A 26,040-nucleotide genomic window follows, 5' to 3' on the forward strand; every position below is an offset into this window, starting at 1 on the left:
GCGGCTGCAGTTCCCTCTAAGATGCCTGCTCTCCGCGAGTGCTGAGTTGCTGAGCGGCTCGTTCTCCATGTGACTTCAGTTTCCGTCAGTTCCTTCCGCAAGTGCTAAAATAATCTGATGCCCCAGAGAGAGGAGGCAGCTCAGCCCCGCGTTCGGCTGCTGTCGAGGAGGAGGCCGGAGTCCCGGGAGAGGATGCGCCCCGAGGAGCCGCCTGGGCCTGCGGGAGCCGTGAGTATTTCCTGCGGGGCGGGCTCCCCACCGGGCGGGCGGCCGCGGCCCCTCCGGAGGCGGGAGGCTCGGACCAAGTTTGAAGGTAGGAGGTCAAGCGTCCGTGGCCCGCAGTGGGGGGCTGACAGGGAAGTTGTGGCTTGCTGCATCCAAGCTCCACCAGTTCTGTTCGGGTGCTGCGGCTCTGGGTGGAGGTGGAAATACCTTCTCTGGGAGACTTAGGGGTGGCATGGTGTAGTGGAAACAGCAAGGGTTTCGGAGTCAGACCCGGGTTTGATTCCTGGCTCTATGGGGAGAATTCCTGAGCCTCAGTGTCTTCATCTGCCAAATGGGAACAATAATGCTCCCTCCTGGGGCTGGGTGACTGGATGTAATGAGTCTCGGCTGTGAACACTGAGCCTGCCTTTCCTGCCCCACAATGTGGACTGAGAACCAAGATTTCATAGTTGAAGACCGGGAGACTGATGAATAAGGACATACTTAAGGATATCTTCCACGTGCCACCTAGTTCGAGTTCAAGGTGTTGGGTGGGGATAGAGCTGTGAAGACAGGCAAAACCCTTTCCCCACCGAGTGTGTGTGTCCATGGGAGATTCCCACAGCCCAGAGACTTGACTCCAGGCCTCTCTGACCCTGGTGTCCAGTGCTCTTTTGTAGCCCTCAGGCCATCTCCAGGTGGCCTGGATTCTGGAAGGATCAGCATATATCCCCCAGCCCTTAGGAACTGACAGAAGTTCGGAGCCACCGAGTGGGCTGCAGGCTGCCCTGAGAATCAGCTGCCAGTTCACTGCACCCCTGAGGGGAGGTGACCACGTGACCAAGGGTGGCTGGGATTGCAGAAGGCTGAGGCAGGGTCCCAGGGATAGAACTCCTGGATAGGGCTGGTTTGCTGCTGCTGCTGCTGCGTCACTTCAGTCGTGTCCAACTCTGTACGACCCCATAGGGTGGTGCAATTCCCAAGAGGGTTGTTGGGGGTGAAGGGACTCCAGTGGAGGTTTCTTCCATGATGGGTACAACCTATTAGCAATCTGGATGGGAGAATCATCCAGTTCATAGAGTTGGCCTTGAACTGGGGCCTCCAGTGCCCCCTTCACCTACTGGCTGTACGGACTCTTTCTGTGGTTGTTGATGGTTTGCTGGGTTATATAGCCCCAAGGCTTATTTATTTTCCTCGCATACCACATAGATTTGTACATGTATGTCTGAGAGTTCCTAGAGGGGATTATAGAATCATGGGGTGGGGGACCTCAACTCTTGTGTTTAGGTCTAACAAAACCCAAGACCTCTTTCACAAAGAAGGTAATCTTATCTAACGGGTGCCCTCATGGGAACTTCATGAAAACCCATGTGAACCTGATCCCATAGAGTCCTTAAACCCATCATCCAAAAGCAGAAGGCTCCTGGTAATTGTCTTTGGGCCTGTGTTAGGAATATGTTGACCTGTCTGTCTCTAGTCTTTGTGATTCTTTCAAAAAAGTGATGCCAGTACTGATTGTAATCTGTGTTCTGGCTGTAATGTGCATCCACATCACCAAGTGTGAGCTAGACTCTTGGACGGAACACTAGGTGTACCTCACATCGTGCTCAGATCCACACTGTAACCACATACATTAGGGGAGGGTGGGCTTGCACCCAAGGTTAAAAAACATTATCTTTCTTGGAACAGGCTTATATGCGCAGGGATGCTCACTGATGGATCTGCACATTAGTGACAAATATTTTTCCTTGTTACACTCATTCGCCCTCCCGCATTCTTCTTCTTCTCAACCTCGTCATCAAATAAATGTAATAAATGTCATATGTTTACTATGTGGGAGATTCTAGACTAGGTTAGGTGATGATCTCTGAAAGCTCAGAGAGGTGAGAAGAGGGGAAAAGGACATGATTTTATCAAGCCTCATGAGCAAATGTCAACTTGAGTTTAGGGGTTGTTTAGTTGCAATTGACAAAAATCCAACTGAGCTTGGTTTCAGCAAAAAAAAAAAGAGGATTTATTGTTTCCAATAATGAAAAAGTCTATGGGGAATAGCTTTAGGCATGGCTGGATCTGGGTGCTCAAACATTGCCAGGAATCCATCTATCTTCATGCCTCAGTTTTGCTTTCCTCTGTGTAGGCTTCATTATTAGGCAGATCCTAAAGTTGTTGGCAAAGATGGCTGCCTGAAGCTTTAAGCTTAATTCCTATCAGTTTGGCATCTGAAGTAGGAAGAGAAAGCCTCTTTTCTAGTAGTACTAGCAGAAATCTTTGGATTGATTCTCTTTGGCTTGGCATCTGTGTTGTACCTTTTATAAACCAATCACTGTGGTTAAGGAATTAGGCAGCTCTGATGGGCCCAGATTTGTTCATAGTCCTCACTTTGGAGCCTTGAGTTGAGGCCAGACCCAAAAGAACACAGATTTTTAAGAAAGGAAGGGGGTTGGTTGCACAACAATGTAAATGTACTTAACACTAAAAATTTCTGCACTTAAAAATGGCTCAGGTGGTAAATTTTATGTTAGTGTGTTTTACCACAAATAAAACATTTTTAAAAATAAAAGCAAGAAAGAAAACAAGAGGTGATTTCCTCAAAGGGGAATTGAGGAGCTGTTACCAGAACGAGAAATGAATGTGGGTAGACAAAACCAACTGGTTTCCAGAGTAAATGGAGTCAGGAGCTGAGACCAAACCACATGTGTCTTCTCATTTTAATGTGTGAGTGATTTTAGACTGAGCAAAGGGTGTAAAGGAGGAAGTGGAACCTTGGAGTGTGTCTCACCAGCAAGGTGGGCATGAGGACCAGGACTGGTGCCAGTGATGGCTAAACATGGCCACAAAGCCCTCTGAAGACCCAGGGACTCCCCACCTCCAGCCTTAACCCACAAGGTCACTATGGTCAGATGCTGTGCTCTGTACCCCAGAACTTTCTGTTGTCCCTTCCAAGAAAGAAAAGAATAGGGAGGGGATTTTTCTTCACAAGGTAACCCTTGGGGCTCTGTTTTTCCACCCTGGCTCTCTCAAGCAGCACTTAAGTGTCTGAGGCAGCCCAGCACCCACAGTGCCCTGCAGGGGATCACCTTGGGTGCACATTACACTCTCCCACAACCTCATGTTGTTCTCTTTTAGCCAGGCTGGACACCGGCTCCTCTTGGTTGTCCCTATTTCACTCTTTGTTTGGCCCAGCCATGATCCCTCAGGTCTCTTCTGCCTTTCCAGTGTCTCCCCTCAGTGGTCCCACCAAATGCCAAGGCTGAGCTCCCTCCCTTAGCCTGCAGGGTGAGGGAAAGTGAGTCTTTCCATTCCTGGCCCCGGGCCACCTCCTTCACCTTCTGACATGTTGATGGTCTCCCCATCACTGCTCAGCTTGACACCCCGAGTCTTCCTCATGGGGCTCTCTCTATGACCTTTCTCTTTTTCTAGGTTCTTGTGCCCTTCCTTGGGTCCCTGCTGCTGCTGCTAAGTCACTTCAGTTGTGTTCAACTCTGTGTGATCCCATACACGGCAGCCCACCAAGCTCCTCTGTCCCTGGGATCCTCCAGGCAAGAATACTGGAATGGGTTGCCATTTCCTTCTCCATCCTTGGGTCCCTAAACTGACCAAATTTTTGCTAATATTAGTGTCTTATTATTTCCTTCTAAATCCTCAGTTTTTTCTAGGTTTTCTATAGCTCTTTTTGCAGAACCTCCAGAGGGTCTCGTCTTTGTCATAGGTACACACCATGGCATTGACAAGGTACTTCATCCACAGAGAAGACCTTAACTACGTGAACACTCAAGAGTACTATTCAGAATATCAAACACCATAGGTATAGGCACTAACCAATCGGAATGGACATTGTCCTTAGAGGCAGGATCCTGGGACTTCCCCAACCCCAGGTCAGATGTTACCTCCTTGGTTGCTGGATAATGGGGGAAAGGGGGCTGGGAGTTCCAAGAGAGCAGCCAGGAAGCTGGGGTGGGGGCTCATGGGATATCTGTTTACCAATAAATACTTACCTGTACAACCCAGCTGAACGTTGCCCCAGTATATATTCTTCCCAAACAGGTGCACATCCAGCACCTCCTATCTGGGCCAGAACTCAGCTCCGATTTGGTTTTGTTTTTTGGCTGTGCCGAGCAGCTTGTGGGATCTCAGTTGCCCTACCAGGGATCGAACCTGTGTCCCCTACATTGGGAGCTCAGAGTCTTAACCACTGGGCTGCTAGGGAAGTACTCACCTCTAGTTTTGGCTTCACTGTCTACAAGCTATGAGACTTAAGCAATTCACTTTGGCCTTGTTGAATCTTGAGAATGAAAGTCACTCAGTTGTGTATGATTCTTTGCGACCCCCATGGACTATACAGTCTATGGAATTCTCCAAGCCAGAATACTGGACTGGGTAGCTGTTCCCTTCTCCAGGGGATCTTCCCAACCCAGGGATCAAACCCAAGTCTCCTGCATTGCAGGCAGATTCTTCACCAGCTGAGCCACCAGGGAAACCCTTTTGAACCTTAGATTTATTGTTTGTAAAATGGGAATAATAAACAATGACTGTACTATAGATATTTGTGCACTAATGTTCACAGCAGCATTATTCACAATTGCCAAAAGGTAGAAACAACCCAAATGTCCACTGATGGATTAATGGGGGGAACAAAATGCGATCTGTGTATTATTCAGTCACAAAAAGGAATGACTTTCTGATGCAGGCTATAACATGAAGGGACCTTGAAACTATTATCCTAAATGAAATAATTCGGGCAGAAAAGGACAAACATTAATAATATATGATTCCACTTATATAAGGTACCTGGAATAGGCAAATGTATAGAGAAAGAATAGTGGTAATCATGGGCTGAGGAGAGGGAAGAAGGGGGAGCTATTGTTTGATGGGACAGAATTTTGCTTTGGGATGATAAAAAACCTCTGGAGGGGGATAATGGTGAGATTGCACAGCAGTGTAAATGCATTTAATTCTACTGAATGTACACTCAAAAAGGTTAAAATGGTGAATTGTATGTATATTTTACCACAATAAAAATGGAGATGATAATTCCTACCGTGTAGAACTGTTTCAAATATTCAGTTCAGTTCAGCTCAGTAGCTCAGTCGTGTCCGACTCTTTGCGACCCCATGAATCGCAGCACGCCAGGCCTCCCTGTCCATCACCAACTCCCGGAGTTCACTCAAACTCACGTCCATCGAGTCAGTGATGCCATCCAGCCATCTCATCCTCTGTCGTCCCCTGTTTCAAGTATTAAATGAGATCAAATATCTATAAGAAGCCTTTGCAACCTCAAGTGCTATTGTTATTAACCAGTAACATTAAGTTATCCTGGAGTAGGAAATGACTACCCACTCCAGTACTCTTGCCTGGAAAATTCCATGGACAAAGGAGCCTGGCAGGCTACAGTCTATGGGTCACAAAGAGTTGTACATGATTGAGCACGTACACATGCAACAAGTCATAATCCAACTGTTTTGCTTTATCTAAAAATTCCCTAAAATCATTAGTTTTTTGATGAAAGGGTTAAAAAATCACATTACTTTCATTCCTCTGGGAATTCAGATAAGTGTTAAGAGAGAAAAAGAAATAGCCTTAGAGCAGGAGGCCCACCTTGCTAGTATAATTTGGGGGATTTTGAAAAGGGCAAAACTATCTCCCATACTGTCCTGAAACTACACCACGAACATTTCATTATATAATATAATGAAAACTTATATAAATATCTATTAAACAGCAGTGCATTAAAGAGGCTATCAGTCATTCACTGTTTAGGATGAGCTGCTTTCCTCCTAATTCTGGCTGAGAACACTGAGGCTGTGATTATCAAATCTTTTTTTTCTCTTACAAGACAGAAACTTTTTTTCCAAATAAAACAGCTGACTTTGCAATCTCAATTAAATTGAGATTAAAGTAATTAAATTGACCCAGAAGATTGAAAAAGTAGGAACGTTTTTTAAAGGTTAAATCACTAGTTATGCATTCTGAAGTATTTAGGGGGAGGTGTGCTGATGACTGCAATCTATTTTGAAATGAATCAAAAAACAAGATGGCTTGCAGGATGGATAGAAGGATGGGTAGATGGATGGATGTATAATTAAAAACAAGCATGTGTGCTCAGCTGCTCAGTTGTGTCTGACTCTGTCAGGCTCCTCTGTCCATGGGATTTTCCAGGCAGAAATACTGGAGTGGGTTGTCATTTCCTCCTCCAGGGGAAAAGCAAGTATAATAAAATGTTAGTATTAGAATATAGGTGGTGGGTATACCAGTGATCCCCGTTAAAGTTTTTTCAACTTTGCCCTATGTTAAAATTTTTCATAATAAAAATTTGGAGAAATTACTATTAATATTTAATAACTGCCCACATTCCTCTTCATAAATATAAAAACCAAGTAATTTAAAACTTCCATAGGAGTTATAACTATCTATAATATAATATCATATTATTTGAATTATTGGATCCTTATGCATCTGAACTGTTAGGATATAATGAGGAAGTGACACCTATATGGGTCCCTGAAGAATGAATAGGAGTTCAGCAGTTGGAGAAGGCCTGAAAAAGGGCCTTTCCATAGAGAAACAGTGTGTAAGTTAGTCAAGGATATTCCAGGATGGCTGGGGCTTTGGGGATTGACACTGAGTTTTGCTGGACTCACAGACTAAATTTGAATTGCAGCTCTGACATTCTATAGCTGTCCCAAACCTATGAGAGCCTCAATTTACCAAGTGTAAAGTGAGGAAGAGAACATTTACTTGCTAGGATTTTCTGAAGATTATTTTATGTAGAGCACTTATTCTAAGGTGAGCATTCCATAAGCATTAGTTATTACAGCTAATAGCCTGGAAGGTGCTCTGGGAGCTTGAATACTATCAACTGAGCTGGTCAGTTATCAGGAATCCATATCATTTCATTCCTGAGGTGTGCTCTTTCTCAAGGGAACTAAGGTCAGTGGTTGAGTGGGAGTGATATATTTCCACTCTGAGCAGTAAGCCTCAGTTATCATCTGTAACCCCTTCCGTGCATAATCTCTCACAGACTCTGGGTGATGTCTCCCCTGAATGTCCCAAGGGCCATACCCTGCAGCTCACAGGGAAGGGAGACAGTGTTGCAGCCCCTCTGTGTTATTTAACACGAGCTCCCTGTTTGTAGAGGAACTCTGCCTTCCCTTTAACCTGACACTATCTTGTTAGTGAAGTCCACAACATTTCCTTATTGACAAAGCCTTGTCACACACACACATTCTCTCATTCAGTCTTGACAAAACCCTGTGAGGTCAGCAAGGCAGCTATTATTGTCAACCAGAGCCACCACAAGAGTGAGGTGATCAGAGAGAACAAACCTGTGATACTGAACGGAAGTGACAAGTTTGAAACATACATTATTGGTTAGATGCCTATCAGAGAGAGAGTGTGGGTCTCTCTGCACAAAGGTGATACCACCAGCCGTGTGACAGCAAGGTACTACCACCCCAGTAGGAGCAGATTTGCAATTTTTACGCCTGTGGCCAGATGCAGCCTGTGGCTATGGGACGGGATGGAGCCCACTGACTTCTGTTGGTTCCAAAGGCTGACCCTGACCACACAGGGAAGCTGGTTGACTCATTTGTAGCCCCGAGGAGATGGAAGTCCACAGAGTAGCACTCTCCACACCCTGGCTGCCTGGAATTGCCATAGGAAGAGCCCAAAGGAAGAAGAGCCTCTGTGGCCTCCAGGCTGCCTCCAAGTGGAGGGAGCCCTTCCCAGACGAAGATTCTTCTCACAGGAGCCTCTGTGGAGGCTGATTGACCAGGTGTGCTAGTCTCCGAGTAGGAAAGAGATCTGAATATTAAACCAGTGCTTGGAAGCTACTGCTGTGTGTTCCCTGTGGCACCTTGTCCATATCATTTCATCTTTCTGGTCTGAGTGATCTCTCCTCCTGCACACTGGTGGGTAGTCCCTTCAGAAAGCTACAGCTCTCCTCAAAAGTGTGGTCAGTGACTAAATTCAAATGTGCAACTCCTCACTTATTTGTCCGGGCTCAGAGTGGGATCCAGGTCCCAGAAGCAAGTGCAAAGGGGCCCCAGTAGTACAACCAGCTGCTCACAAAACAGGGAGCTGCCCCTCGTTGTGTTTAAGCCTAGGCAGGTGGACAGCTTCCCGGGAATGAGGATACTTAAGGATGACAAAAAGTATTTTTTCAACTTTGTTATAAAAGTTGTCTTAATACAGTAATAACCTTGCAGCACAGCCATTTCCATTTTACTGGAAGAATATTGAGGCCAAGAAATTGAGTGATAAAAAAAAAAAAAAAGAAAGAAATTGAGTGATGTACCCAAGATGAGAGCCAGGCTTTGAACCTGTTCCATCTGTCCCCTAATGGTAACCATAAGTTTATTTTCTGTTAACAAATTCATCATTAAGAGAGGAAGTCAGAGAAACAAATCATGAGGTCTGAATAACACATCTCAATTCTAAAGGCTCTTTTGCTCCAATCCTCAATTTGTATGTTCTTTTTTAATAAGTCAATATTCTTTGCAAAATATGGGAATGAATTAATTTGATCAAAGATACAACTGGGCCTTTACTTTTATAACTATTCTGCATTTTCTTTTACATGTAATTCCAAGATCAAAATTTAAAAATCTTTGGATGTAAAGGTCCACATTTTGGATATTTCTCCAAAGAAGACAGAAATAGTCAGTAAACATATGACAAATGCTCAACATTGTTCGTCCTCAGGGAAATTCGAATCAAGGCAACAAAGGATACACTTCACATGCTAGGGTGTCTATGATAGAAGTGACCGAAAATGACCAGTGTTGGTGAGAATGAGGAGAAATCGGAACATCAGTAATGTTGCAGACATCATGCTCTTTACTTCTAAATAATTCATTATATATTTTCTAAGAACAAGGATAGACTTACATAACCAGAGGACAGTGATCAAAATTTGGTAAATTGACATTGTTGTGTAGTCGCTTAGTTGTGTCCAACTCTTGTGCAACCCCAGGTACACTGCCAGATTCCTCTGTCCATGGGATTTCCTAGGCAAAAGTACTGGAGTGGGTTGCCATTTCCTTTCTCCAGGGGATCTTCCTGACCCAGAGATCGAACCCACGTCTCCTGCATTGACGGGTGGATTCTTTACTGATGAGCCACAGGGGAAGCCCAGTAAATTAACATTGATATAATTCTATTATTTCAAATGTTGTCTGTATTCAAATTTTACCAAGTACCCCAGTAAAGCCTGTAAAGTATTTTGATCATTTGGTTAAGGAGGCGTTTGCCAGTTTCCACTATAAAGCTTTTACTTTTGCATTAACAAGTAATGAAATAAGAAGATACTTTAAGACTATATTAATTTCTTGTTTCCCAACAAAATTTCACATTTAGTTTTATCATCCCTTGTGATTCTTGCCTGTAGGATGCACTTTGAAAAATACATTCCTGCATTCAGATTTCAGTCACTTGACTGTGCTTTTTTGAAATATTACATTGTTTTGTTTCAGCTTACCAAAGAGCACAAGTCCTGTTTTAGTTAGGTTCTTTTCATTGCCATGATGCAATGTGTGGGCCAGCCTATGCAGGTGGTGATGGTGGTGAAGTACTACCATGGAACACCACGGAGCTCAGAAATGAACCCAGCAATTTCCAAGAAACACCAGGAACCAGAGAGGCAGCCTTGAGCCCTTCTCGCCACCCTGTCTCCCAGCCTGTGCAGTTCATCCTCTTGCCATTCTTCCCAGTGTCTTCTCTGCTCTCTGCTCCCCGTTGACTGTCTCATTCTATTCTGTCCTGTTCTGTTTTTTCTGTGCCTTGTCATCTAGCTTCTAACTGCTTCCTCATGGCAAATCCCTCAAGATTCAATTCCACCTTCTCTCTCTGTGCCTCTTGGCTCCAATTTCACTGCCAATTACCTGATTCTCTCCCTTGTCTCTCTGCACTGAGATCACTCATGGGTGCCGGCCGCACGTAAGGATTGACCTCCGTGGGTCAGGTACTTCCTGTCAGCTTGGTGGAGGTACAGATAGTGGTGAGCTCACAAGCGTCTTCTGAGGACTGCCCCTCCAGAGGGACTGTGGTTGTGGTGGACAGAGCTACGTACCTGGACAGTGGAAGTTACAGTAGTACATCAGCCACGTCTCTTGAACCACAGTCAGACCACGTGATCTAAAAACCTCTACCCCTTTCAGGTATGAGAGAGAGGTGCTGTCTGGAAGCTCTGATTCAAATGTCAAAGTGTTAGAATTTTCAGGATATTTTAAAGGTTTATGTGTAACTCATTTTAAGCTTAAATGTTTCCTGAGTACCTTTCTGAGAAGAACTTTAGAAAAAAGGTACATTCCTGGAAGTTTGGGGACAAAAGATTACCATTATCACACTTCCTTTAGGAACTCCCACCTTTATTTCATTTTCCTCTTTAAAAAAAAAGTTTGAAACATATGAAATTTACAGGAAAGTTAAAAGAAAGTATAATGCTAAATTTGCTAGTTGGTAGTAATTTGCTTTAATTCTCTCTGTTGAGCCGTTTGAAGGAAGATTATATAAATTGTAGAAATTGTGAAATTTCACCCCCAAATATTACAGCACGCATTTCCTAAGAATAAGACATTTTTGTACATGACCACAGGATCCTTATCGTACCTAAGAAAGATAGCAACAATCTGGTAATATCATCTGTACATTAATACTATCTAAAAAGACAGCATTTAGTACACACATAAATTTCCCCAATTGTCTCAAAATTTTCTTTTAGAGATTTTTTTAAAATCCGAAATCCACTCAAGTTACATGCATTAGATTTGACTGTATTATGTTTCTTAGTCACTTGTAATCAGACCTCTTCCCTCCCCTGTCTTTCTTTGTTTTTCAAAACTGACTTTTTTTAAAGAGTCGAAGCCAGTTGTCTTGTGAGACATCTTACAGTCTATATCTTTCTAATTGTTTCATTTTGACTGGGCTCAGGGCAAACAATTTTTAGCAAGGGTGCTACCGAGGTGGGACTTTGTTTCCGAAGGCAGGACACCTGGAGACTCAGGATGCAGGTGGTCTCATCAGGGGAGATGCTAAATATGACCATCTGGAGACAGTTGAGTTTTTTGGTTTTTTTTTTGCTGAAACTCAGAAACTAGAGCTGCTTGCCTGAGGCATTCAAATACTTTTTGGTAGTAGGAATTATTTGAAGTGGTCACAGACTGGGGTTTCTGTTCTTCATTATCTCTTCTCTGTGGTCTGTGACCAGCTGCCCTTCCCTTTCTCCCAGGATCCCAAGTGGGATTTGCTCTTTTATTTTTAAACAAAGGCGGACTCCCTTGCCGTGGAGTCCTCTCCCTAGCGCCTGTGCCTTTTGTGTTCTGGGATGTCACTGTCATACGTTTACACCCCACACTTGTGCCAACTCTGCTTCTAGAGAGTCTGCTCCTCATGCCCCACCCCCAACCAGTCTATAAATATTTGCTTCTAACACCAAGTACCTCTGAGAGTTCTCCACTTTCACCTACAAACCTCTTTCTTTAAAGCCTTTTTTAGCTTATCTGATTATTTTGCAGAGAAAATTCTCAATTACGTGCTAATGTATTGATAACACTCTTAGCACTTGCTAATAGTGCCCTTAGCAAAGAAGTTGCAGTCCCAGCTCCGTGGCAGCTGCTAACGGTAGTAGCAGCAGCTGGAGAGGGCGGGAAGGCGAGGGAGTGAGGAGGTGACGTTCAGGGTGCTTCTGAATACTAGGAATCCAGCATCCTTTGTGAAAATGAAGCAGAAAACACCAACAAAGCAAACCCAAAGCTCGGGTCAGAATTACTCCCTGTGTGTGTGTGTGTGTGTGTGTGTGTGTGTGTGTGTGTTAGTTGATCAGTCCTGTCTGATTCTTTGTGACCCCATGGACTGTAGCCCACCAGGATCCTCTGTCCATGGGATTCTCCAGGCGAGAATATTGGAGTGGGTAGCCATTCCCTTCTCCAGGGGATCTTTCCAGCCCAGGGACTGAACCTGTGTCTTCTGCATTGGCAGGCGGATTCTTTGCTGTTTGAGCCACCATGGAAGCCCAGAGTTATTTCTCAGTATTCCCAAACTTTGAGTATGAGGAGCCCTTTGTATGCACAAAAATACCTATAGATCAGCCCTTACCTGATGGCTGTGTTTTACTATCTGCTGAATAAGACATTACATAGCAACAGAAAGCTAGTTGGAATCAATAACCCTTAAAAGACCTTGTATTTTATTAATACAGGAAAACCTACGTCCGTTTGAAGAAAAAAATAGTGTACATTTGTGTTTGTCAGCTGTTTAGTCGCTAAGTTATGTCTGACTCTTTGCAACCCTATGGGCTGTAGCCCACCAGGTTCCTTTGTCCATGGGATTTCCAGCATGAATACTGGAGTGGATTGCCATTTCCTTCTCCAGTGTTTGTCAGAGGACCTGACAAAAACAGGGACACTGCTGCCATCCTGTATTTTGCTTCTTTTGATGATAGAGATGGAAATTTCAGGACTTCAAGAAGCAGAGACCAATCAAAAGGTTTCACTTATCATTTCTTCCCTGTCCTTTACAAAAGAAAGTGTTACCCAGGTCTCCTGGACAGGAGCCACTCCTTGGCCTGTATGTGACAGTCTTCTTCCATCCAAGCAATCCTGAGCCCAGTACTGATGCAGTCATGACGATGGATAAGGAAGCACTGCCCCAGCTTACAGCCCAGCCACTCCTGGCAGGATCAGGATGCTCCTTCCAAAAGGAGTAAATGTTCCCATCCCTTCCCCTCATTCCACCCAGCCCGCGGGGCCATCCAGTCAGTCTCCTTTCACCTCACTTGGCTCAATGAAGCAGAAGCTTCTCCCTATTGTTTTGTAGAAACAGAAAAAACAAACAAGCATAATTTCTAAAACAGGAGTTTTTGCAGCCGATACACATTCTTCCTCCTCACTGTTAGTGTCCTCCTGTTTCAGAATATAGTCTTGGTGCATGTTGTTTTATGAAATAAATTTATTTTCACCACTTATTTATGATGACCAGATCCGGAAAGAGAAAAACCAGACAGAAAGCCAATTGTCTTTCTGTCTAAAAAAAGGAATATTCTTTATAGACAAGGGATGAATGTGGGGTTGAATCACAGGTTTTTATGATATCTGATTAGAAAACATAGTATCAAGATGAATGGTTATATAAGGGATGCCACTAAACATTTGAGGTCCTAATAGTTCAAGGACTTCTTAAAGAGGAACCAGGAAGGACAGTTTGTGAGGACACAAACAGAATAGATAGAAGATAGAGAAAAAATATAAATGCAACACTAAGAGGGCCTCACACACGACATGGGATTTATAATCTTAATATCTCCAAGTCAGACATGTTACAGACAGTATAGAATCTTGTCTCCTGCCCACATCTAGGTCAATGGCATCTTGTCCCTTGAAAACTTTTCACTAATAAGAAATTCACAGTCTCTGACTTTAGTAATATCCATGATAACTATGACAGGATAAAAGATAATAGAGAGATTATAGAAATCATTAGCTGAATAAATGAATATAGGACTTATTTGTTGTTGTTCAGTCGCTCAGTCATGTCTGACTCTTTGTGACCCCATGGACTGCAGCACACCGGGTTTCCCTGTCCTTCACCATCTCCCGGAGCTTGGTCAAACTCATGTCCATTGAGTCAGTGATGCCATCTAACCATCTCATCCTCTGTCATCCCCTTCTCCTGCCTTCAATCTTTCCCAGCATCAGAGTCGTTTCCAGTGAATCAGATGTTTCCAATATATCAGGTGGCCAAAGTATTGGAGCTTCAGTATCAGTCCTTCCAATGACTATTCAGGGTTGATTTCTTTTAGGATTGACTGGTTTAATCTCCTTGCAGTCCAAGGGGCTCTCAAGAGTCTTCTCCAACACCACAGTTCAAAAGCATCAATTCTTTGGCACTCAGCTTTCTTTATGGTCCAACTCTCACATCCATACATGACTACTGGAAAAACCATAGCTTTGTCTAGACAGAGCTTTGTTGACAAAGTAATTTCCCTGCTTTTTAATATGCTGTCATAGGTTTTCTTCCAAGGAGCAAGCGTCTTTTAATTTCATGGCTACAGTCACCGTCTACAGTGATTTTGGAGCCCAAGAAAATAAAGTCTGTCACCGTTTCCATTGTTTTGCCATCTATTTGCCGTGAAGTGATGGAACCGGATGCCACGATCTTTGTTTTTTGAATGTTGAGTTTAAGCCAGCTTTTTCACTATCTTTCACCTTCATCAAGCGGCTATTTAGTTCCTCTTCACTTTCTGCCATAAAGGTGGTGTCATCTGCATATCTGAGGTTATTGTTATTTCTCCTGGCAATCTTCCATGTGTGTTTAGTTGTTCGGTCAAGTCCAACTCTGTGACCCCATGGACTGCAGCCCGCCAGGCTCCTCTGTCCATAGGGATTCTCCAGGCAAGAATACTGGAATGGGTTGCCATGCCCTCCTCCAGGGGGTATTCCCAACCCAGGGATCGAACCCACCCTGCAGGCAGATTCTTTACTGACTGAGCCACCACTATATTAAAAAAAATGGATTTAGCATTTTCTGCTTCCACACTTGGAAAAAACTCTTCAACTTCATTATCTGGTTTAACAAAAAGAGGTGCAAGTAGATTCTGTTAATGCCATCTGCTTCTCATGTCAGGATCTCAGATCTTATATTGGATACTTGCCCAGTGGTCACCCAGACCAGGAGGAAACACGGTACTTATCAGGCTCTACTTGGAACATGGGTTGATTTGCAGTTCTTTTGTATTACTCTATGGCTCCCACTGTGGTTCAAGCCCATGAAATAGGCACCCTTGATCCAAGCCCCTTTAATATAATGAGGGGAGGTTCCAGGTTACCTCATTTAAATTATTAACGTCATATGTCATGTGTACCCTCCATCATACTTGTTCTTTGTTCACTTCTTTTTTCTCCACCAAAAATGTATCTAAGATGAGTAACATTTGATTTAAAAATGGATGTATTTTTCAGAAGTTATCAGACAAATAGGAATAAAGTGGGAGGGTTATTTTTTTAAAAAGCATGCTTACACATAGACACTCTCATCCAGTTGGAGATGCTGTTAAGCGGTCCTCACTTAAGTGTGGGAGGAGGGAGGCAGTCCTGTGCACACAGAAGAAGGTTCATGGGATTTTCCCATGAAGATTTGGCATTCCAATTGTTAATCTTGATTCCTTCACTGTGCCTTGGGCTTTCCAGGTAGCTCAGTGGTAAAGAATCTGGAATGCAGTTTTGATCCCTGAGTAGGGACGATCCCCAACAGTAGGAAATGGCAACTGCTCCAGTATTCTTGCCTGGGAAATCCCACAGACAGAGGAGTCTGACTGCAGCTCATGGGGTCGCAAGGAGTCGGACACAATTGAGCACACACAATCCACTGTGCCATGGCTCTAAGGAAGGCTTCTGCAGCTACATGCTCCAGGAAGAGTGTTTTTCAACCTAAATGATTATTATTTTGAAAGCCTTTTATTGCTTTTCAGAGTCATTACATACCTTTTTGTTTAGTTTTGTTCCAAGCCCATCCTCACTTACATCACTGTATTAGCCAGGCTCCAACCAGAAAACAGAAACACACAGATTATTTAAAAACAGAGGAAATTTAATGCAGGAAATTGGGTACACATGATGGAAGAGGCTGAGACGCCAACTAGAGAACAGACAGTTAGTCCAGAGATTAGCAACCTCAGGAAGCTGCCACCTTCCTAGGTAGGGGGAGGATAGAGGAAGGAAGTTACCAGAGCCTGGAAGTCACCAGAAAAAGCTTAAGAACTTCTCAGTCCCAGGCAGAGAGGGCGGGAGAGAAATACCATGGATTTTCTTTTCCTTCTACCTTCTAACTAACCTCCCAGTAACCAGGCCAGCTGGAGACCAGCTGACATCCAGAGCCCTCAGAAGTCAGCCCCCAGCGAACCAGAGCTGAGTTGGGGAGGGTAAACCATGGCTTCAAGGACAAATAGCTCTCATCTGTTACTAGGATTAGCCTTTTTTGTTTCTGTTGAAATACATTTGTTCTGGAATTTATTAACGCAGAATTTGTAATCCAACCTTCTCAGATAACTTTTACAATTTTAGTTGATATAATGATTTATTCATTCTTCCAACCAAATTATTCATTCTTTCCCCTTTTTCTGTAGCTGTTAAATTACCTTGGAGATTACACATAGGAGTTATAGCTACTCAACCAGCCCATAGGTGTTAAGAACTCATAAATAATAATTATGCTATTAAGTACCTTCATAGTTGAAGTACTTTCATATATACTATTTGATTCTCATAAAAATTCTGAGTAGTTATTATTATCTGTGTTATAGAAGGATTAGCTGAGTTTCGGAGACTTCATATGAATGACTCAGGGACGAATAACAAATACTGGAACCAGAATTCAAACCCTGGTCTGTCTGGTTCCAAATCCTGTAATCTTCCTGTGCTGCCTCATGAAAGATAGAGTGCCCAGAGGGTACAGCAAGAGGCTTTCTGGGCTGGTTGGCTGAGTTTAGGAGAAAATATGCTTTAAATTTGCAAAGGTTTTCTTGTTGATCCAGAAATTAAAGTTACAGTCTGGGCATAACTGACATCAGGCCTATTTGGCATTCCAGTCTGCAGAGTTATACTCCTGTACTCTTGCCCTGAATACATCTGAACTTGATATCAGTATACAGGGTTGACAGTTCTAGAAGGTCACAGCAGCATGTACCATCCCAAGCCTGACAGAGAGGGTGAGGGATGAAGGAAGGAAGTCCATGGTTCCCACCTCCCTCTCCTCAATAAAATAGAGGATACAGTGAAATTTGAGTGTCAGTGATTTTTTTTTTTTTTTAGTATAAGTATGTCCCAAATATTGCACGGGACATATTTACACTAAAAAGTTGTTTGGGGAATTCCCTGGCAGTCCAGTGGTTAGGATTTAGCACTTTTCACTGTCGAGGCCTAGGTTCGATCCCTGGGTCAAGGAACTAAGATCCCACAAGCCATGCAGCACAGCCAAAAAAAAAAAAAGAAAAGAAAGAAAAGAAACATTAAAGCTGGCAAATTTTAAAACTGTTTTTTGTTGTGTGTCTGATATTCAAATGGCATCTTGTAATATGCTAAGTTTGGCAACCTTCTCTCAAGGTAGGCAGTGACCCCACCTTGTGTGCATATGTGTGTGAGGACTGGAAGTTTACTGAGGAGAGCAGCCCATATGGCTCTGTTTTTGCCATCTGTGCCCTGCATATGCCATAAGGTAATAATTCCTGCACAAGTGCAGAAGCGGAAGGTGAGCCTGGGAAGGGGATTCCCAGTGTCTGGCAAATACGGATAAATCCTGAATTGGAGGTTCCCTCTGTGGTAAGGGGAGCTGGCCCGACCTGAAGCGAAGGTTAAAGCTGACTTACCTGGTTTCACTTAGCTTTTCTGTCCATCTGTTTTCACTGGTGAGTATTCAAATCTGACCAGAATGTTAAAATTAGCTGTAGAGATGTGTAAACTTATTCGAAGAAAGGGAAAGAGGAAGGGGCCCAAGATGGCTAGATGTGTCAGGCAGAAAGGTTTGTGGGTCCCATGGAATAGGGGAGAAGATTCATGGTAGCACTGGAACTGCTGGTCCAGGAGACTCAAGAACAGATCCTGTGGGCCTTCCTGGGTAGATGTCAAGGAAAGGATGGGGCAGGTGAAATGCTGGGGGCCAGGGAATTACCTCTGATTCTGAGGAATGCAGAGCTGGGAGGGGATGCCACCCGGCTGTAAACTCTCCCAACAAGAGGACAGTCAACTCAACAGCACCTCCTGGGTAAGAAATTACCCTGGTTACTCATCCCGGAACTCAGGGAGGGGAGTCTGCAGGCTACTTCCAGCCTGGCAACTAAGTTGATCTTGAATAACCTATTACTGTCTTTGGCCTTTTCATCTTTGGCCCTGTAAAAATGCAATGGTGGAGGGTATATTACATTTCCATTAAAGTTTCTCTTTGTTTCTAAATTCTATTCAGTTCAGTTCAGTTCAGTCGCTCAGCCGTGTCCGACTCTTTGTGACCCCATGAACCGAAGCATGCCAGGCCTCCCTGTCCATCACCAACTCCCGGAGTTTACCCAAACTCATGCCCATTGAGTCGGTGATGCCATCCAATCATCTCATCCTCTGTCGTTCCCTTCTCCTCCTACCTTCAATCTTTCCTAACATCAGGGTCTTTTCAAATGAGTCAACTCTTCACATCAGGTGGCCAAAATATTGGAGTTTCAGCTTCAACATCAGTCCTTCCAATGAACACCCAGGACTGATTTCCTTTAGGATGGACTGCTTGGATCTCTTTGTAGTCCAAGGAACTCTCAAGAGTCTTCTCCAACACCACAGTTCAAAAGCATCAATTCTTCTGTGCTCAGCTTTCTTTATAGTCCAACTCTCACATCCATACATGACCACTGGAAAAACCATAGCCTTGGCTAGACTGACCTTTGTTGACTAAGTAATGTCTTTGCTTTTTAATATGCTGTCTAGGTTGGTCATAACTTTCCTTCCAAGGAGTAAGCATCTTTTAATTTCATGGCTGCAATCACCATCTGCAGTGATTTTTGGAGCCCCCCAAAATAAAATCAGCCATGTTTCCACTGTTTCCCCATCTATTTGCCATGAAGTGATGGGACTGGATGCCATGATCTTAGTTTTCTGAATGTTGAGCTTTAAGCCAACTTTTTCACTCTCCTCTTTCACTTTCATCAAGAGGCTCTTTAGTTCTTCGCTTTCTGCCATAAGGATGGTGTCATCTGCATATCTAAATTCTATTGATATATGTATAATTTTATGCCTCCTCATGACTTCTGTTGTGTGCTCACTGGCTGGGTAAGAGAGCCAGTAATCACAGTTTATCATAGTCCTTGTTATATTTGAAGATTGCTTTTTTTCATTTTTCCCTCAGGCGTTTCCCTTATGGAGGCAAAATACCAAAATCCTGTTTTCAAAGGTCTGTATTCAAATGAGTTAATCAATGAGATCTACTCTTTCTAAAAGCCTCATGTCAACACAACAATTAGTAACTCTGTGAGACCAGAGGCTACAGTTAATATTTCAATCACAGTTCACTATTCTTTCATTCATTTATTCAGCAAGTATTTATTGAGTTCAGGCGATGCATCAGGCAGATTTGAGCTTTGAGAGGAACATTTCAACAGAACTATAAGACATGGCAAACTCTAGGTGACCTGAGACCTGGTTCCTCAAAACATTTGCTTCTCTCTTCTGTTTCTGGACTCTTGAGAGTTTCAGGTTCAGCCACCTGCCCACCAAATTGTAGAGGCAAAATGAAAATGAGTTCTTGTTGAGAGTTGCAGTGAAAGGTTAAATGTTCTGGCTAACTTGAGGTATTTGAATAATCTGTGGGTTTCCACCTCCCCATAGCTGTGGGCCTCCGAGAGCAGACACAGTGGGAACTGGCTTCTTCTACAAGGAGGGCACAGCAGCCCTCTGGGATGTCCTTCTCTTACCAGCTCCTTCCTTGCCCTCCGTCCACAGTGCTGCACTTGAGATGGAGCTACTGCCCCTCTGGCTCTGCCTGGGTTTTCACTTCCTGACAGTGGAATGGAGGCACCGAAGTGGAATGGTCACAGCAGCTTCGCAAGGGGGCTGTGAGTTGGTGAGTTTTCCTGGGTAGTCCAAGTTGTCTGTTGCTCCTGTCCTGATGAGGTTGGGTCCAGTCCGAAAGCTGATGGATTGTCAATCAAGGAGGGGACGGGATGAATGAGTCTGAATCACTCTGTACCTTCTTACCACAATGCCATGTGCAAGTTTCTCTTTAATAAAAGGTAAATATGATGCCTGGGAAAGGCCCTGCCCCACCTTTCTCATACCTACTGAGGACAGGTGATCTCAGAGGCACACCAAGGGCAGCCACCTGAAACTTTGTTAGGAATCTGGATGATGGAGCTTCACTAATGGTATCAGAGTCTCTGGGTGGGGCATATTAAATTTGGAAAAGCCCTACCTCAGAGCCTGTGTGTGAGCCAGTAGAGAATTCTTAACCAGCTGTACTAAAGAGCATGCTGCCCACGCTGCCCTGCACAGCAACATCCCTACCACGCTCAGGCTTAAGACAGTCTGGTGAGAGATACCTGAGCTTCTGTGGTTCACCCTTTCCTGGGCTTTCAGCCTATATATGGAAGCAGACTTGAATCCTAACAACTGAGCACACTCTAGAAAGTTTCTCCTTTGCCTATAACTCAGTGGTGTCAAAAAGTCTGCTTGAGAAACATACAGTTAATGAATATTCCTTGAGCCAGGGGCCTGGTGGGCTGCGGTCTATGGGGTTGCAAAGAGTCGGACATGACTATGCAACTAACACACACACACACACACACACACACACACACACACACACGTTATGTACTAGGCACTGGGAAGATAAATTGGATTCCAGGATTAATGTGTGCCTGCATGCTAAATTGCTTTAGTTGTGTCCAACTCTTTGCAACACTATGGACCGTGGTTCTCCAGGCTCCTCTGTCCATGGGATTCTCTAGGCTAGAATACTGGAGTAGGTTGCTTTGGCCTCCTCCAGGGGATCTTCCCAACCCAGGGATGGAACCTGCATCTCTTATGTTTCCTGCATTAGCAGGCAAGTTCTTTTACCGCTAGCGCCACCTGGGAAGTCGTCAGGGTTAATACATTCAAAAATGTGTTCTTCAAGCTGATGAATCTTAAAAACCCAGCTGGTCATGATTCTTAACCACTTTTAGTAACCTCTAACCACTACGCTGAAAGAGACTTCAGTAGAGGGTAGGGGTTATGAGCCAGACCAGGTTTAAACCTGGGCTTCCCAGGTGGCTCTCGTGCTAAAAGAACTTGCCTGCCAGTGCAGGAGATGTAAGAGACGTGGGTTCGATCCCTGAGTCTGGAAGATCCCCTGGAGGAGGACATGGCAACCCACTCCAGTATTCTTGCCTGGAGAAGCCCATAGACACAGAAACTGGCAGGCTACAGTCCATAGGGTTGCAAAGAGTCTGACACGACTGAAGCGACTTAGCACGCACACACACAGAAGGTAGGGGTTATGAGTCAGAACAGGTTTAAACCCCAGCCCCACCACTTACTAGCTGGTGACATTGAGCCAATCTGTGCTTCAGTTCCCTCATCTGTAAGACATGTAGTTAATAATAGTACCAACCAGTAATACCATAACACTGGACTTCAGTGATGACTAAATGAGTTAGTGTATGTAAAGCACTCAGAACTGTGCTGTGATTCATGGGGTCGCAAAGAGTTGGACACGACTGAGCGACTGAACTGAATAATCGGTCTAGCTAACATTTATTAAGCATTTATGTGGCAGGTTCTGTGTTAAGTGCTTTACATTGACAATCACACTGAATCCTCAAAACAGACCTATGAGAAAATTACAAATATAATTTCCGTTTTACTGGTGATGTAATGAAGTTCTTGACTGGTTAGGTACCAGCCTAAGGTCACACGTTTGATAAAAAGCAGAATCAGTGGGCTGATCCTAGAGATCTGGCTCTCAACTTCTGTGCTCTTCATGCAATGACGTAACATACAGTTGCCAAAAAGAATGTGATAAAATTTATTTTTATTGCCAAGGCAATATGTCTATCACATTTTATTAATGGGGGCAGGGGAAGTTAATTACTGAATAGTTTTTAGAATGCAGTCTCATTAAAATTTTTTTTATTTTTAAATTTATTTTTTAAATTGAAGTATAGCTGATTTACAATGTTGTGTTAGTTTTAGGTGTATAGCAAAATGATTCAGATATATATATATTCTTTTTCAGATTCTTTTCTCTTGTAGGTTATTACAAAATATTGAGTATAGTAAGTCCTTGTTGGTTATTTTGCATACAGCAGTGTGTTTATGTTAATCCCAAACTTTTAATTTATCTGTCCCTACACCTTTCCTTGATAACCTTCTATGTCTGCGGGTCTATTTCGATTTTGTATATAAGTTCATTTGTATCCTTCTCTTTTTTAAAGATTCCACATATAAGCAATATCATGTGATATTTGTCTTTCTCTTTCTGATTTACTTCACTTAGTATGATAATATCTAGGTCCATCCATGTTGCAAAAAAAAAAAAAAATGTTTTTTTTAAGTTAGATAATATCTTTGGAAAGAGTCCAGAGGAGATGTAACAGAAGGATAACGGCATTTCTTTGAAGGAGAGACTGAGGTTACGGAATAATTTTGTACATTTATATAGTGTATCCATTTTTAATTATGAGAAGGTTTATTTTAATAATCAGATAAAGAACTTGGGGCTCCAAGAGGTTAATTCCTTGCCCAGAGTCCAAAGCTAGAAAGTAGCACAGCCAAGATTCAGACTTGAGTCTGTCATCTCTTCAAAGTGGTGCTTTTTCCTCTCTCTCAGATTCTTCTCCCCTGGGATTGGGTCCACAATTGTAGACAATCACAAACCTTGTCCTACTGACCAGTCTATGGAAAGGAATGCCACTGCACTGAGGAAAAGCACTGAATCTGGCAGTGAGAGCACTGGGCTCCAGTCTCAGTGCTGCCATTGGCTCTTCGCTTGTCCTCTCCAGAACCCCCTTTACTTCAGGGGATTCAGGGTGATGAGCTCTCAAGTCCTCCTGAGCTGTAATATTTATCAGCTAGGAGTGTAGAGGAGCCTCCTGGGCAAAATTTCTTTGGGTGAAATCAGGGTGCCACAGCACTGCTAGTTCTTGAGCAGCGTCCCTGCTAAACACACAGATCTTAAGATCATAGCATTAACAATGAAATAGACACTGCATTAATAGCTCCACTGAGTGCCAGGCGCTGTGTAACCTCTTGCCTAATCTCACTACAGTCCTCTGAAGTAGGTACTGTGGTTTAGTCACTAAGTCATGTCCTATTCTTGCGACCTCATGGACTGTAGCCCACCAGGCTCCTCTGTCCATGGGATTTTCCAGACAAGAATACTGGAGTGGGTTGCCATCTCCATCTCCAGGGAATCTTCCCGGCCCAGGGATCAAACCCTGGTCTCCTGCATTGCAGTTAGATTCTTTACCAATGGAGCTAAATAACTTTATCTCCATTTTCCCAAAGACATACCAGATTTAGGCTAAATTACTTGCTCAAGGTCACATAGGGAACAAAGGGCAGAGGAGGGATTCAAACTCAGGTAGAGACCTGATCCTTGGTCCCTTTCTGCAGTTAAAACCATACTGTAAGAGCAAATGTCAGCACTCAGCGCTTGAGGACAGGAGCTCCAATCTTCTCAAACACTGTGGGTTCTGAGTGAGGCCTGGAGCATTAAGTAAGCAGTCAGATGAGTGAACTCTGTTTCTGTACATATGACCCCAACCTCAGAGGCCCCCTGCCCCCCTGACCAGTGTGTTTCTGGACCTAGCTGGATGGAGTAGCTGACTGTCGAGGGCGGAACCTTGCTTCAGTGCCCAGCGATCTCCCGCCCTCCTCCCGGACGCTCCTCCTGGATGCCAACCCTCTCAGGACCCTGGGGAACAACTCGCTGCAGCGTTACCCTTTCCTGGAGAGCCTCAGTCTGCACGACTGCTACCTGGAGCGCATCGGCCACGTCGCCTTTCAGGAGCAGGCCCGCCTGCGCAGCCTGGCGCTGCCTGACAACGCCCTCTCCGAGCGCTACAAGGAGACGGCAGCTGCCCTCCACAGCCTGCGCGGTCTGCGCATGCTGGACTTGTCAGGGAACTCCCTGACGGAGGACATGGCGGCTCTCATGCTCCAGAACCTGTCTTCACTGGAGTCCGTGTCCCTGGCAAGGAACATCATCATGAGGCTCGATGAGTCCGTCTTTGAGGGCCTGGGCCACCTCAGGGAGCTGGACTTGCAGAGGAACTACATCTTTGAGATTGAGGGTGGTGCTTTTGATGGCCTGACACAGCTGAGACACCTCAACCTGGCCTATAACAACCTCCCATGCCTTGTGGATTTCAGCCTCACCCAGCTGCGGTCCCTCAATGTCAGCTACAACGTCCTGGAGTGGTTCCTAGCGTCTGGGGGAGAGGCCGCCTTTGAGCTGGAGACCCTGGACCTCTCTCACAATCAGCTGCTGTTCTTCCCCCTCCTGCCCCAGTGCAGCAAGCTGCACACGCTGCTGCTGCGGGACAACAACATGGGCTTCTACAGGGACCTGTACAACACCTCCTCACCACAGGAGATGGTGGCCCAGTTCCTCCTGGTGGATGGCAACGTGACCAACATCACCACCGTCAACCTCTGGGAGGAGTTCGCGTCCAGCGACCTCTCCGGTCTCCGCTTCCTGGATATGAGCCAGAACCAGTTCCAGTACTTGCCAGATGGCTTCCTTAAAAAAATGCCTTCCCTCTCCCACTTGAACCTCAAGCAGAACTGCCTGGTGACGCTCCACATCCGGGAGCATGAACCGCCAGGGGCGCTTGTGGAGTTGGACCTGAGTCAGAACCAGCTGTCAGAGCTGCACTTGGCTCCGGGGCTCCCTGGCTGCCTGAGGAGCCTCCGGTCCTTCAACCTGAGCTCCAACCAACTCCTGGGTGTCCCCGCTGGCCTTTTTGCCAATGCCAGGAACCTCGTTACAGTTGACATGAGCCATAATCAGATCTCACTTTGTCCCCTGCCTGCAAGCTTGGACCCCGGGGGCACCCCTGGCTGTGTGGATTTCAGAAATGTGGCATCTTTGCAGAGCCTGTCCCTGGAGGACTGTGGGCTGGAGGCACTACAAGACTGCTCATTTCAGGGCACCGCTCTCACCCACTTAGACCTGTCTGGAAACTGGGGGGTTCTGAATGGAAGCATTGCCCCTCTCTGGGATGTTGCCCCCACATTACAGGTCCTGTCTCTCAGGAACGTGGGCCTCACTTCCAGCTTCGCAGAGTTGGACTTCTCTGCATTTGAGAATCTGAGGAGCTTGGACCTGTCAGGAAATGCCTTGACCAGTTTCCCAAGGTTCGGGGGCAGCCTGGCCCTGCAGACCCTGGATCTCCGCAGAAACTTGCTCACGGCCCTTCCTCAGAGGGCGGTGTCTGAGCAGCTCGCAGGAAGCCTGCGGACCGTCTACCTCAGTCAGAATCCATATGACTGCTGTGGTGTGGAGGACTGGGGGGCCCTGCAGCGCCTGCACATTGTCGCCGACTTGGCCATGGTCACTTGCAACCTCTCCTCCAAGGTCATTCGCCTGACGGAGCTGCCCGCGGGCGTTCCTCAGGTTTGTAAGTGGGAGCGGGTGGACATGGGCCTGCTGTACCTCGTGCTTATCCTTCCCAGCTGCCTCACCCTGCTGGTGGCCTGCACCATCACCTTCCTCACGTTCCGGAAGCCTCTGCTTCAGGTCATCAAGAGCCGCTGCCACTGGTCCTCCATATACTGACCCCGACTATGTTCTAACGTGCCCACATTAGAACTTTGGTCTGTGCGTGTAAGGACACCTTCTCTGCTGCGTTTCAAGATCTGATGCAGAAGACAAATCTGATGAACTGAGGTTTAAATTAAAGTTTAAAATGTTTCCATCCCTTAGTTGTCCCAGGTTCTTCCTCCTTCACTGTGGTATATCCTCAACCATCTTGGTAAAATATTTATTAAGTGATATTCTGTGAAAATAAAAAAATGTGTCTTATAAATATTTTTAAAATCAAATTCACCTTGTGTTTTTTTTTTCCTAAATTTTTTTTTTTTGGCAGTTTCACACAGGTTATGTTTGTGCCCTTCTTTTGGTGACATCCCTGGAGCTGGGGAGAAAGGGAAGGGATTCCGTGCTTCCCTGCAGCAAAAACACCTCCAAGAGCTCAAATCTCGTCCTGTGGATGGAGAGAGTCAGTGTGCTGAGGGTTCCTCAGGGATGAGTCTTTCAGAGCCAAGCTGGGGACTCTGAGACAGGACCTCTCGCCTCCTGTCTTCATTTGCGTTGCCACTGCAGCCAGAGTGG

At 44.8% G+C, this 26,040-nt stretch overlaps 1 protein-coding gene across 2 annotated transcripts; it reads left to right on the forward strand.

Annotated features, from left to right (window-relative positions):
- The first annotated feature begins 71 nt into the window (after positions 1–71).
- NRROS (negative regulator of reactive oxygen species) lies at positions 72–25,722 on the forward strand. Of its 2 annotated transcripts, none has more exons than XM_055568566.1 (3): positions 72–313; positions 19,668–19,788; positions 23,515–25,722. In XM_055568566.1, exons 2-3 carry the CDS (start codon positions 19,681–19,683, stop codon positions 25,483–25,485), a joined length of 2,079 nt encoding a protein of 692 aa, XP_055424541.1. In that variant the 5' UTR covers positions 72–313; positions 19,668–19,680; the 3' UTR covers positions 25,486–25,722. The 2 variants fall into 2 exon arrangements, with proteins under 2 accessions (XP_055424541.1, XP_055424540.1); XM_055568565.1 differs by having other exon boundaries at positions 72–228.
- The last annotated feature ends 318 nt before the right edge of the window (positions 25,723–26,040 follow it).

The sequence above is a fragment of the Bubalus kerabau genome, chromosome 2, assembly GCF_029407905.1.
Source record: "Bubalus kerabau isolate K-KA32 ecotype Philippines breed swamp buffalo chromosome 2, PCC_UOA_SB_1v2, whole genome shotgun sequence".
Lineage (NCBI taxonomy): Eukaryota > Metazoa > Chordata > Mammalia > Artiodactyla > Bovidae > Bubalus > Bubalus kerabau.